General features: G+C 42.8%; 2 protein-coding genes across 3 annotated transcripts; one reads left to right on the top strand and one right to left on the bottom strand.

The window, feature by feature from the left end:
• Positions 1-38: 38 nt before the first annotated feature.
• On the bottom strand, positions 39-7707 carry LOC109897480 (fibronectin type III and SPRY domain-containing protein 1). Its single transcript, XM_020491971.2, has 12 exons — positions 7290-7707; positions 6260-6355; positions 5947-6078; positions 4472-4573; positions 4002-4024; positions 3446-3567; positions 2729-2938; positions 2430-2528; positions 2119-2272; positions 1695-2029; positions 1309-1397; positions 39-1175 (listed from the first exon to the last, which is right to left on the bottom strand). The coding sequence occupies exons 1-12, from the start codon at positions 7302-7304 to the stop codon at positions 1065-1067; spliced, it is 1488 nt and encodes a 495-aa protein (XP_020347560.2). The 5' UTR covers positions 7305-7707; the 3' UTR covers positions 39-1064.
• A 634-nt stretch (positions 7708-8341) lies between these two features.
• On the top strand, positions 8342-13805 carry LOC109897479 (uncharacterized). 2 transcript variants are annotated; one of them, XM_031833287.1, is made up of 5 exons: positions 8342-8960; positions 10488-10871; positions 11025-11063; positions 12784-12927; positions 13462-13805. In XM_031833287.1, exons 1-5 carry the CDS (start codon positions 8918-8920, stop codon positions 13788-13790), a joined length of 939 nt encoding a protein of 312 aa, XP_031689147.1. In that variant the 5' UTR covers positions 8342-8917; the 3' UTR covers positions 13791-13805. The 2 variants fall into 2 exon arrangements, with proteins under 2 accessions (XP_031689147.1, XP_020347559.1); XM_020491970.2 differs by having other exon boundaries at positions 8355-8960; positions 13408-13805.

The following is a 13805-nucleotide window of genomic DNA, read 5'->3' as shown; positions in this document are numbered from 1 at the left end:
CTTTACTCCGGAAATGTACACAGTGAGAGACACACAGGGCTGTCTTACTGCTTTATTAAACTCAGTGAGACAGATGCATACTGTAGTGGAAAAATGAAAGGGACATATTTACAATGTGAAATTTGTTCACCCATGAAATAAAGAAAAAAGCATTGCAGGTTATATTCATATGATGCATACCATCAACATGACAAGAACGTAACTGTATTTAAAATAATAGCACACCAGCACTGAGTTTAAACATCAGGTGACATGAATAAGGAATGGTGTTAACATTGAACTAAACACTTTCAGCAACATCTCTTTAACCAGGGAGTCCCCACCCAGCTCATAAAATGGCTTATCTTCTCACTGCAGGTGATTAAATGGTGACAAGTTAGGGACACACACAACAGTACATTTCAAACCAACACACGCATATTCAGACCCATGCTCCCCCATACAAACACTTCTACAAAACAATCAGGTGTACTGTATTTCCAACTCTGTTTCCAGTGGTCCCCAGACAGCTGCTGGCGATGTAGAATTCAATACATTCCTAGTGTTTATATCTTGATTATAAGCATGTCATTTTGCTACAAAGTTATTTGGGTTATACAGATAAATTAGGTGTTTCTGTACTGAGGAGCAACTAGCTAAATTATAGGCAGAGGATTCTGAACATTCAGTATTAATGACTACTGTACTACAACCAAGTTATATGGACTATTTGTTTCTCGTTGCATTGGGGTCTTTGACTGTATTTAAATATAAACATATGTGCCTAGCTCCTAATATACTGGTAACTAGGCTTTTGTCATTTTGCCTTTAATTATGAATTTGAATTAAATGACTGATTCAGTTCTGCCTAAGTGAGTATACTGATGAGGGCACCTCTCTGGAAGGCACAGGGAGTGTAATGAGGTGATTTGGATGAGGCAGAGAAGAACCATCACCCCAGGCAAGCAGGCAGGCATGGTGTGTATGGTGGTGTTGGGATGAGCAGTGGGCAGCACTGGGCCAGTTTGAGCTCCTAGCACCACACAGCCTCAGTGGGGTAATGTTCGGGTGTGGCCTGGATGGGTCTAGGTGAGGCTGGCGTTGGAGCTGCTGGTACCACTGTTCTTCCTCTGGCCACTCTGCACCACACTGGGCACCTGCAGACCCGTCTGCACCGAGAAACTCCCGTTCCACACCTGCAGGGGTTCCACAGAACACAAACTTAACATATAAAGGTGTGTTTTCTCGAAGACAGTGGCCTAATTTCTTTCTGCTGTGACTTGCCTAGAGATAGTGACCCACAAAGTAAACTAAATCAAAGTTTCTCACCGAGAATGCTGGTATGACAGGCTGAGCGAACTTGGTTCTAAAGGTGTGCATCAGCGTCTTGGTTCTGGCGTTGTAGAAGGACAGTGCTCCTGGATGGAGAGAAATGTAACTAAGGCAGCTAAAGATTTGATACAGCAGCATAGCAACAGAACACAGACAGAGTGCAGACAGGCTCAAGTGAACATGTTCATTTGATTACATTACCTAACCCACTCCTGATCCAATCCTTAATCCAGACCTATTTAATGAAGATTGGTCTTAAATACAAATCACTATGTACTGTTTGTCAGTCTCAGTTAAGTGGTCCCCCTGACAATGTGGAAAAGCTGCTCCAGTGTAAGGTGGAGAGGAGATATATTTGAGGTGTATCTGGGGGTCTGTCTCACCCTCCTCGTAGTTGCAGTAGACCCCTATGCGGTCCGGGATGGGACAGTCCAGGGTGCGGGCCTTGTTGTTGTGCTTGGCTGTGAGGCTCTGGTGCAGCCAGTTGTTCAGGTGGATGCACCAAGAGGCGTTGCTCTTCCCCAGCTGGTCAAAGCGGCCCAGGTTCCGCAGGGCCAAGCCCACAGCGAACGCCTTGCTCTCCTTATCGAACCGCACCTCCCAGTACTGCTGGCCTGCATCGATAAAGGTGTCTCCCAGTACAGTGTAGGACTCAGCCGTGAATCGGTCTCTGCCGACCCGAGCAGACGGCACTCTCTTCGGTGAATTCATGGCCGTCCTAGGAGAGGAGAAGAGGGAGAGTCAGAGGACGCCAAAGTTGAACCTCAACTTTCATGCACAAAGGATATGTCAGAAAGTGTTTCTGACCTGGCTGGGGAGTGCATGGGAGATTGGTTGGTTCTGTTCTTGTCCTTGCGGATGTCCTGGATGATCTTCCCCCCACAGCTGTCCCACTCCACACTGAGGTCCTCCACTTTCAGGTTCTGATGGGACGAGCCTGCATCCAGCTTGAACAGGAACGCTGCAGGGAGGAGTAGAGGGGTGGCGAGATAGAGACAGGCTTGATATTGATGTGCTGACTCATTGATTCTTATCACATCAGAAGATATTTAGGACAAAAAGATACCGTGTACATGCATTCTCCCTCCTGAGTGGAGGACAATGTCCAGTTCACCCACCATGTGTCTCCAGTGTTACAAGCTCAGAGAACTCGCCTGCCACAGCCTTGTTACACGCCTTCACACGGAACGTCATGTAACGTGTGTCAAAGCGAAGCCCTGAAATCACATAACAGGTACTTGATAATCACAGTTGGTCAATTTAATTAAACGTATTACTCCTAGGCTACTGCATCTAAAGACAGGCTCTCCTCTTACTAGTTAACCCAAGCCATAACCCTAACCCTAGTTTCATGTCCACATCCCCGGCTCAACCCTAACCCTAGCTTTAACTCTAACCCGTAGCCTGACACGCTTACCTGTAAGGGTGTACTCTGTCTCTCGAATGCCCTCCACCACCATCCAGGGGTAGTCCTCCCGGGCGCGGGGCGGCCCCTCGTAGTTGGTGCGGCGATGCTCCAGGTCATAGTGATCTATCTTGGTGTCAGGCTCCGGCAGAGCCCACTGTACTGTCACCGTGTTGTCACAGACCTGGCACTCTGACACCAGAATCTCTGGGGTGGCAGGTACTGGGGAGAGAAATTGGGGCTTACGTCCTTCATACTGAGAGGGCTAGGTTTGGTCAACATGGGTGGTACCAAAAAGACATGGTCACAACAGTTAATTGAAATATAACTTCAGTAAAGAATGTTGCAAGCACAGAAATAAGGATGAATAGAACGAGCTTGGAACCTCTAACATTGGCAATTTGACTGGTAAACTCATGGGTACACTCATGAGGCAATAATTTCCATGGTAATGTAGAATGTTCATTCAAATTATGCTAACTTATGTGGCTCATGCAATTTGTAAATGACATTTGAGTTGATTCAACAAATCACAGCACAGATTGCTGGTTACACTTCCTGCTTTTACTTCCTGCTTTGCTCCAATGGGTAAACTCATAATGGCCGCCAGTCATTATTGACTTGAATGGAGACGACGCCCATTCTATTAATTCTTAGGTTGTAAGAGCATTGTCCATTGCTGTTATTAAAGAGAAACCAATAGACAGACATAATGGGTCCCACACTGACCTGGGAGGAACTTGATTGCCTGCAGCATCTCCCTCTCTTGGGTGAAGTCCACCATCATGTGACTCATGCTGTCACTGGCTTTGGCTTTCAGTGACAAACGGAAGGCAGGGGCCATTGTCACACTGCTCTCCCCCAAACAAAGACACACAGAGTGAGACATGTCTCATTATTCAACCCACTGAAGGACTGACAGGACACGTGAGTGTTGTACTGTAATACTACTGTAACTAGTAATCACTTTACACAGAGCTATAATAACATACTATTTTTCTAAAAAAACACATTTGTGAATCATGAACGAACACACACGAAACGTCCAAAACTAAACTGACACAGCCAGAGAGGGGATAGATTGGAGCATGTGCCATGGGGGACTGACACATGTTTGGGACAGAGAGGGCAGGTGAGGTGAGAAAGAAGACTACAGAGTGGTGATTAAAAAGGTGTGCTACAGCGTGATTGTATGTAATCTATATTTTGTTGTAATGTGTGTGGGTGAGCAGATGGTTAGTGAGTTAAGAAGATACTTTGAGAAATGGAGAGCAATGAACAATACCTATCCTTAATGTCTTTGGCCGCCTGGAGAGAAGCAGACAGGGAAAGCAGAAGGGAAAGGAGGGGAGATATGGACCGAGAGAGAACTCAGTTTCAGCCACATCCTTACATTTGTGTTACACAGTAAACATACATCACAACGAACCACATCAGATCAACATACTGTACTGCTTTACAATAAAGGTACATAAAGATAAGAAACAGTAACTGTGTAGCTCAGTTGGTAAAGTCTGGCGCTTGCAACGTTTCCTACAGGGGACCAGTCTGTAAAAGTACAAAAATGTATGCACTCACTACTGTAATTCATTCTGGATAAGAGCGTCTGCTAAATGACTAAAATGTCAAATGTAAAACAACACTTATGCCAATAAAACCATTATGGATATCCTCATGCAAAATGCCAATGGCATCATTGCATAAGATATGGAAATGAAATAGCTAGGTTGTGGAAGCTTTTCATCCAGCCGTTACCTGAGTGAAGTCGTCTGCTTCCGAGGAGCAGAGAGTCTGATTGGCTACCTCCAAAAGCTCCTCAGAGCTCTCCAGGGCTTTGGAGCACGCACTCAGCTGACTCTGAAAGAGAACCAGAGAGGGAGAGAGACAGAGAGAGAGGGTACCAGAGAGAGAGAACCAGAGAGAGAAAGAGAACCAGAGAACGAGAGAGAGAGAGAACCAGAGACAGAGAGAAAACCAGAGACAGAGAGCGAGAGAAAACCAGAGACAGAGAGCGAGAGAAAACCAGAGAGAGAGAGAACCACAGAGAGAGAGAGAACCAGAGATAGAGAGAACCAGAGATAGAGAGAACCAGAGAGAGAACAATGACCATATTATGTATGATTATATTAGACACATATTTCCCTCAGATTACATAGACCCACAAACAATTAGAAAGCAAATCCAATTTTGATAAACTCCCATATCTATTGGGTGAAATAGCACAGTGTGAAAACACAGCAGCAAGATGTGTGACCTGGGGCAACCAGTGAAGAACAAACACCATTGTAAATACAACACATATTTATTTATTTTCCCTTTTATACTTTAAATACTTGCCCATTGATACAACACTGTATGTATACATAATATGACATTTGACATGTCTTTATTCTTTTGGAACTTGTGTGAGTGTAATATTTAATGTTCACTTTTTATTGTTTATTTCACTTTTGTTTATCCATTTCACTTGCTTTGTCAATGTAAACATGTTTCCCATGCCAATAAAGGCCCTTGAATTGAATGGAATTTAGGGAGAACCAGAGAGAAAGGCAGAGAGAGAGAAGAATATATTTAATCACAGTCCAGACAATGTTTCCTTCTAATGTAACAAGCGTCTTCTTTACTGTGTCATTGAGGTTTCTTTCCATCACAGGAAGAGTTATTTGAGTTGAATTGTCATGAGCCACTTTTTTTAAATTTAAATTTACCTACTGTAATTGGCTGTTCAGTATATCACTTTGGTTTCTACACTTCCCACTCACATAATCAAGCAGGATGCAGTGTAGTTATGTTATCACAATGCAATGTAGTTATGTATAGCTGCCCATGCCATTGCTTTGTCTGACTGACTGGCTAACTGACACTCAGATGCTGAGAGGTAAACAGGATTATACAGTACACAGACACAATAATCCTCTAGGAATACTAATGTTGCAGACCCCAACACACACAGTCTTTCATACTGTAGCAACATTTCTAAGCAACACTTCTAAGCAACACTGAATCACTATGCACATGGCTTTACTCACAAAAAAGTTATCCCGATTCTAAACCTGAGAATGAGTCATGCTAAACTGATCATAAGTCGATCCTATGATCGGATAGCCTGGGAAGTCATAAAAATGTTTCAATGCTGAATGTTAATGACTGAAATCTTAAAAGATCAAGAAATGCAAAGCAAAAGCCTGTAAAATCCTTATCCAGTAAAAGCCCAATAAAGATGAACTGACCTGTAGCTCATAGGTGTGGCTGGCCCTCTCCTGTTTGATCCTGGTGACCATACTGTCTTTCAGCTCATCCAGTACTGAGTGGAGGGAGCTGAACTCTGTGTCCAGGTCCTCCTGGACACGGCTGGAGTTCCCCTGCAGGGGCCAATAGGGAAGGAATCAGTTCACTGATAGACTCTCTGCCCATCCAGTCAGACAGACTAGTACGGCATGTACACTATGCCAAGTTCATAAAACCATTGTGTCGCACACATGCTGCAATCTTGCTTCAGACTGTAACCTAATGTTAGACCTGCCCAGATGGTGTGTACAGTACCTCCAGGTTCTCCAGGCTCTGTTTCAGACAGCAGATGAAGTTTGTGATCTCATCATTCTTCAGGGCCAGGGTAGTGGTGATCTTACGCAGTGATTCCTGCAGAATGTAACACAAAGTTAAAAGTAGCCAAGCATCTGCCTAAGAATAATCTGTATCGCATTAGGACACTGGAACAAGTTCTCAATTATAGAATAGAAAACAGTCGAATATTTCATGAAATACCTTGCTTCAGGATTACACAGATCACCCTCCTTACAATAGCCTACATTCAAATTAGTAAGGGTGAATCAAATGGTCAGTACTTGGTCATCTGCATTTCTTGGGAGTAAATTTCCACTTCTGTGTAAACTGTGACCAGGGCGGGCATCTTGCTACTTGACCGGAAGTATGCGCATCCATAATGTAATAATGCGTCTCCAGTTGTTGGGTTTAACTCCTCATAAAGCCTACACTAGGCACCACATCTCTGAAGCAGCCAAACACACACATTGAATTAATGATACTGCATTAAAAAAGATCCAGGCAAATTATGTCAACAGTCCAGTCCCAACCTGTCAGTTCAGTTCATACACTCCAAGAAGCATTTGATATGCTCTTTGATGCGATAGGCTATGCGCCAGGCCCAAATCATAGGGATAATGGGACACTCTCTGCACCCACCTGTTTATTATCGCAACCTAGGTCTCTGTAGAGCGATACAAAATAAAAACAAACAGTTGTGAATGTGTCGTGGACTGGTATGCATTTACAAGTTTAATCAATAAACACTATTCTGGGACCTGTCATGGCAAGGCGTAGTTTTCTCGAAAACGAATGCTCAGAGTAGTAATTGGTTGAGGGACTGCAAACCTTGCTGTCGACGTGCCTCCATAAAATACGCCTTGTCTTTTAAATCAATTACAAGATGTAACCATTCAAACAATGATGTAAGACATCAACAAAGTTCCGGTCCTCCGCGCTACTCCTCCTTTCTTTGTACGCCCTGCGACCGCCGCAAACACAAAACACCTGTTCGGTCGGTTGTTCCTACCTTCTGATCTCCCATCTTGCTGTTCCAATGAACCAGTGCCGGTGTATCAGGAATTATAAATACTGTTCTTTCGCGTCTACTCTTTTCGATGTATTTGGAGCACACTGACTACTGGTCTGGTACTGATGCTGCTGGAGTGCATTGCATCTCCTATCCAACGTTTAGGGCCGTCTTGTGTTTTGCGCAGATGCAGTAGAAGGGAAATCTGGGTAGTGTGGTTTTAATATGAACCATATTACGTAATCGTTGGTATAATCTGTTTCCATTCAGGTAGGTATTCTTTCCTTTGTAAATGAAAAGCAATTAGGTCATCACCAGAAAATAAATTAGAATGATGATTAAATCATGTCAATGTGGAGCTATATGGGGCCCTCCGCATTGTTAACAAATTTGAGGCGAACGGCAGTACAGAGGTAGATTTGGCTTCCTCAAGCCACGGAGGTTTCTCAATTGCGTCACATCCTCCACATGGAGCATTTCGGACCAAGCATTGATTCGTTTAGTCAAAAAGATATCTCAGACAGCACTTGCCCGATTTTGATTAAACTTTGGTGAATGGTGCGTCTTGCCATAGAGATCCGGCATTTACAAAATTACAAGGCTTGGCCCAAGGGAGCTATAGTAATTCACCGTGAAAACAACAACAATAATTCACCATGCCATTGGATTTATGTTGAAAGTTAGGTGAAAAAAAGACGAAACTCCCTTGATGACTTTTTGCAAATCCAATCAGTTTTCCTTGTTGCTTCAACTTCATAACATTTAATTTTTGTTGTTGAAATGACATGGAAACAACGATTCAAACTATTTTTGAGCAACAGGAGTTTGGTTGCCCCTTAATTCAGGAGGACGGGCTCGTGGTAAAGTCTGGAGTGGAATTATATCAAACACATGGTTTCTATGTGTTTGATGCCATTCCATTTGCTCCATTCCAGCCATTATTATGAGCAGTCCTCCCCTCAGCAGCCCCCACTGTTTTGCACAGTGAGCTGTATGTGGTTGACCCCTTTCTTCTTCCTACCACAAAAAGTAAAAGACGAAATGTGTCTATCAATGTTAAGGTAGTATCACATTCTACACATTCTGGGTTAACTTTATGGTTGTCTATGTATACTACTTGCATTACTTAATTGTTCATGCTGCTATATAAACAACTTTCATCATAAACTTTAGAGCTTTGTATTGTTTTGCCACAGGAAGTCACACGGATATTCTCGGGAACGTTGACTGTAGTGACAAAGTGTGTTAACACATTTGGACCAAAACCCACAAGCTCTCGAAGCCCCTTCAATTTCTCTGAGCCACATTTACAATTTGACCACACAGACTTACTCATTGAGAGGTGGCATATGCCCTTACACTACAGTGCACAAAGTACCAACCTCTGAGGACACCTGTGACTGCAGAACAACTTTTAGCACAGCAGAAGTTTTTTATGTATGTAGTCTACCAGTCTGTGTGGTTATTTGTGCAGCTGCCACACCTCACCCCTTATGTCTGGTTTCAGAATACGGTAAATGTTATGCACCTCCTTCCACCCACAGATAGAGTCCTTCATCATCTCACTCAGGAAGGTACTGTTGCTATGATGTGCAGGAAGACAGAGTGAGAACTTTTGAGCCCATGAAATGGACATCTGGAACAAAGTGATCAACTTGCTGTTTCTTATAGGTAGGGTTACTACTTCTTGCTATACAACACATGCATGGTTAAACAATATAACCATGAAAACATTTGCATTTGCTTTTTGGAATTGCATTTTTCATAGCCCCTTGATTTTCAATGGGTTGTATACTGACTGACAAACTGCATGCACATGTCTGGTTGACCTCCTATTGTGACGATGCCTTCATAATAAAAGCAATACTATTACAATGTAGGTCTCGTGGAAGGGTAAATAAGAGGTCTTAACTGTATATTGACATATATGGTTTGCGCATTTGAGTGACAACATTGGACAAACAGGTCCCCAATAAAAGTACTGTACTGTACATGGGGTGAACAAAACATTAGGAACACCTGCTCTTTCCATGACATACACTGACCAGGTGAATCCAGGTGAAAGCTATGATCTCTTATTGATGTCACTTGTTAAATCCTCTTCAATCAGTGTAGATGAAGGGGAGAAGACAGATTAAAGAAGGATATTTAAGCCTTAAGACATGGATTGTGCATGTGTGCCATTCAGAGGGTGAATGGGCAAGACATAATGTAATGTAAGTGCCTTTGAACGGGGTATGGTAGTAGATGCCAGGCGCACCGGGTTGTGTGTGTCAAGAACTGCAACGCTGCTGAGTTTTTCACAGTTTCCCGAGTGTATCAAGAATGGTCCACCACCCAAAGAACATCCAGCCAACTTGACACAACTGTGGGAAGCACTGGAGTCAACATGGGCCAGCATCCCTGCGGAATGCTTTCGATACCTTGTAGAAGCCATGCCCCGACAAATTGAGGCTGTTCTGAGGGCAAAAGGGGGTGCAACTCAATATAAGGAAGGTGTTCCTTGTGTTTTGTACACTGTGTATGTTCAGTTATTGCATGTGCAACATGATGCAATTATGGTTCTCCATTGTCTTACTCTGCTTTCCCCCTAGTCTGAATTCATTGAACTTCAAATCAAATCAAATCAAATTTATTTATATAGCCCTTCGTACATCAGCTGATATCTCAAAGTGCTGTACAGAAACCCAGCCTAAAACCCCAAACAGCAAGCAATGCAGGTGTAGAAGCACGGAGATAACTTATTTGTATTGCTTTTAATCTTTTTAAATTAATTTACCTTATTAACACTTTGTTCTAGCTAGCTATTTGTGTAGGTAGCTATCAAGTAAACGCAATGATAATAGTGGAGAAGATAATAGGGAGAAGACAGATTAAAGAAGGATATTTAAGCCTTAAGACATGGATTGTGCATGTGTGCCATTCAGAGGGTGAATGGGCAAGACATAATGTAATGTAAGTGCCTTTGAACGGGGTATGGTAGTAGATGCCAGGCGCACCGGGTTGTGTGTGTCAAGAACTGCAACGCTGCTGAGTTTTTCACAGTTTCCCGAGTGTATCAAGAATGGTCCACCACCCAAAGAACATCCAGCCAACTTGACACAACTGTGGGAAGCACTGGAGTCAACATGGGCAACTTCTCTTTGTTTCTAAAAAACTAAACAAATCGTTTGTGTTTTATATTACCCTACCCCTTAGCACTCATGGCAACAGTGACGTCTGCTCTCAGCGCTGTGATCACGGAACCACCCCAAAGGACAGTGGAAGCTCCTCTTGGTTCCTCTCTGATCCTCATCTGCAGTTTTGAGCCCCAGACTAGTGCCTGGGTGAGGTGGTATTTCAACATAAACCAATCATGCAGTGATTCTAGTTCCAGTCAACTTTCCTCCCATAAGATATCGATCAACAAGACTGTGGAGCAGAACGATGGAGGTCATGTCCTTCAGGAGTCTGGGAGAGCTTGGTCCAGACTGACTGTGAGAGATGTCCGGTACAATGACAGTGGGTGGTACTTCTGCCAGGTTTTGGCAGATATCCCTTACCTTAGAAACAGTAACAGCAATGAAACTCAAGTTATTATTAGTAAGTACAAAATAACATTTTCATCTGATACATCCTCTTCCCTTCAGCATGTGCATAAATGTATCGTGGTTATAATGGTAATATTTATCATCATTGGCAGCACTGCTAATATACAGTATATATTTTTAACTCATTGTGTTCTTTATAATGCAGCTGGCAAGACGACAGAAAGTACCCCTCCATTGATGACAGGTAAATCCTCAAACTTCAACCATAGACATTCTCTACATTTTAGACATTTAGCAGATGCTCTTATTCAGAGCAAATTACAGGAGCAATTAGAGTTAAGTGTAGAATAATAGTGAAGACATCAAAACTAATGAAATAACACATATGGGATCATGTAGTAACCAAAAAAGTGTTAAACAAATCAAAATATGTTTTAGATTTTAGATTCTTCAACATAGCCACCCCCTTTGCCTTGATGACAGCTTTGCACACTCTTGGCATTCCCTCAACCAGCTTCACCTGGAATGCTTTCCCAACAGTCTTGAAGGAGTTCCTATATATGCTGAGCACTTGTTTGCTGTTTTTCCTTCACTCTGCCGTCCAACTCATCCCAAACCATCTCAATTGGGTTGAGGTTGGGTGATTGTGGAGGCCAGGCCATCTGATGCAGCACTTCATCACTCTCCTTCTTGGTCAAATAGCCCTTACACAGCCTGGAAGTGTGTTGGGTCATTGTCCTGTTGAAAAACAAATGATAGTCCCACTAAGCGCAAACCAGATGGGATGGCATATCGCTGCAGAATGCTGTGGTAGCCATGCTGGTTAAGTGTGCCTTGAATTCTAAATAAATGATTGACAGTGTCATCAGCAAAGCACTCTCATCTCCTCCTCCATGCTTCACGGTGGGAACCACATGTGGATATCATCCATTCACCTACGCTGCATCTCACAAAGACACGGAGGTTGGAACCAAAAATCTCAAATTTTGACTCATCAGACCAAAATACAGATTTCCTCTGGTCTAATGCCTGTTGCTAGTGTTTCTTGGCCCAAGCAAGTCTCTTCTTATTATTGGTGTCCTTTATTCGTGGTTTCTTTGCAGCAATTCGACCATGAAGGCCTGATTCACAGTCTCCTCTGAAAAGTTGATGTTGAGATGTGCCTGTTACTTGAACTCTGTGAAGCATTTATTTGGGCTGCAATTTCTGAGGTGCAGTTAACTCTAACGAATGTATCCTTTGCAGCAGAGGTAACTCTGGGTCTTCCTTTCCTGTGGTGGTCCTCATGAGAGCCAGTTTCATCATAGCGCTTGGTGGTTTTTGCGACTGCACTTGAAGAAACTTTCAAAGTTCTTGAAATGTTCCGTATTGACTGACCTTCATGTCTTAAAGTAATGATGGACAGTCGTTTTCCTTTGCTTATTTGAGCTGTTCTTGTCATAATGTGGACTTGGTCTTTTACCAAATAAGGCTATCATCTGTATACCACCCCTACCTTGTCACAACACAACTGATTGGCTCAAACGCATTAAGAAGGAAAGAAATTCCATGAACTTTTAACAAGGCACACCTGTTAATTGTAAAGCGTTCCACGTGACTATCTCATGAAGCTGGTTGAGAGAATGCCAAGAGTGTGCAAAGCTGTCATCAAGGCAAAGGGTGGCTACTTTGAACACTTGTTTGGTTACTACATGATTCCATGTGTGTAATTTCATAGTTTTGATGTCTTTACTATTATTTTACAATTTAGAAAATGGTAAAAATATCCAAACTTTTGACTGGTAGTGCATATATGTTTGTCAGCGTGTACAGTACGTGTGTGCCTGCATGCATGTGTGGTTGTATCAATATTTTTCAAAATGACAATGTTGATTTCCATACATTTTATAACTATTTACAAAATAAATAAAATTGTCTCTTTGAAGAAATCAATGACATTTTCCCCTTGATCTCCCTCCAACCAGTAACTCGGTCTACCCACTCCAATGAGGGTTTGCTTCTAGGCTGGAAGCTGTGGGTAGCAGTGGGAGCAGCAAGTGCCATACTGGTTTCACTGCTAGTGGTCATCTGGATCTTACTACAACGAAGGAGAAGCATAATACAAAGAGGTACAAAGATGTTTGTGCTATAAAAATGTATTTAGCCAGTAGTATACACACTTTTACCTGTATTAATCTTAAACCAGATCTTGTGACATTCTATGGCAGAGAAGAGCAGTTTGTAGAGGTAGAGGACGATCAAAGCATATGAAACAGACAAAAGAAAATGAAAGAAAGCTCTGTAATAAAGATAAATAGCATAGCGCTGAGAGAGTGAGAAAGCAGTGAAAAAAAACCAGCAAGCCCTGTGCACTCATTTATAGAGCAGCTCGTATGCTGAAAGAGGTGATGTGGTTAACAGCTCAGAAAATGACATGTGGCGGTGTACATCAGATTCCATGTGGTTACAGCCTCTTTCTTTGCAGCTTCTCATCTGTGCCTTGTCCTTTCTGCCCAGTGTATGACCTTCTTGGGAGTTCAGGCTGATGTAATTGTTTCTGTGACAATTACTGTGGAGTAAATTGTTTAGTTTTTCTTGTGTGTTTCTAGAGAATCCTATCTATACCAATATGCCTGCAATAAAACAACCCTCTCCGCGTCCAGGACTACAGATGGACAAACAGAAGATTTCTCCCACTTTAAAATATATCAGGACCCCAACTCCAGCCAGAACCCACGACAATAAACACATCAGGATCCCAACTCCAGCCAGAATCCATGACAACAAACACATCAGGATCCCAATTCCACGCAGGGCAAATGACAACAAACACCTCACCGAGATCTCAACTCCACCCAGGGCCCTTAACAACAAACCCCTCACCGAGACCCCGAATCCACCTAGAGCCCATGATGGCAAACATCTTCCAACTCCTGCCAGGGCACATGACCTCAGGACCCCAACTCCATCCAGGGCCCATGACAGCAAATAAAGCTTAAAACCTTGA

This window comes from Oncorhynchus kisutch, linkage group LG10, assembly GCF_002021735.2.
Source record: "Oncorhynchus kisutch isolate 150728-3 linkage group LG10, Okis_V2, whole genome shotgun sequence".
NCBI lineage: Eukaryota > Metazoa > Chordata > Actinopteri > Salmoniformes > Salmonidae > Oncorhynchus > Oncorhynchus kisutch.
Note: the sequence above shows the minus strand (reverse complement) of the source record. Positions and strands in the feature narration are given on the sequence as shown.

What these genes read in the sequence shown, in the direction of transcription:
- LOC109897479 (XM_020491970.2), top strand. Translation starts at nt 8,918, where the DNA reads ATGGACATCTGGAACAAAGTGATCAACTTGCTGTTTCTTATAG. An exon ending in TGAAACTCAAGTTATTATTA is followed by an intron (nt 10,872 to 11,024) that starts GTAAGTACAAAA and finishes TTTATAATGCAG; the next exon opens with CTGGCAAGACGACAGAAAGT. An exon ending in TACCCCTCCATTGATGACAG is followed by an intron (nt 11,064 to 12,783) that starts GTAAATCCTCAA and finishes CCCTCCAACCAG; the next exon opens with TAACTCGGTCTACCCACTCC.
- LOC109897480 (XM_020491971.2), bottom strand. An exon ending in AAGCAGACGACTTCACTCAG is followed by an intron (nt 4,025 to 4,471) that starts GTAACGGCTGGA and finishes GCTTCTCTCCAG; the next exon opens with GCGGCCAAAGACATTAAGGA. An exon ending in CTGTCATACCAGCATTCTCG is followed by an intron (nt 1,176 to 1,308) that starts GTGAGAAACTTT and finishes GAACCCCTGCAG; the next exon opens with GTGTGGAACGGGAGTTTCTC.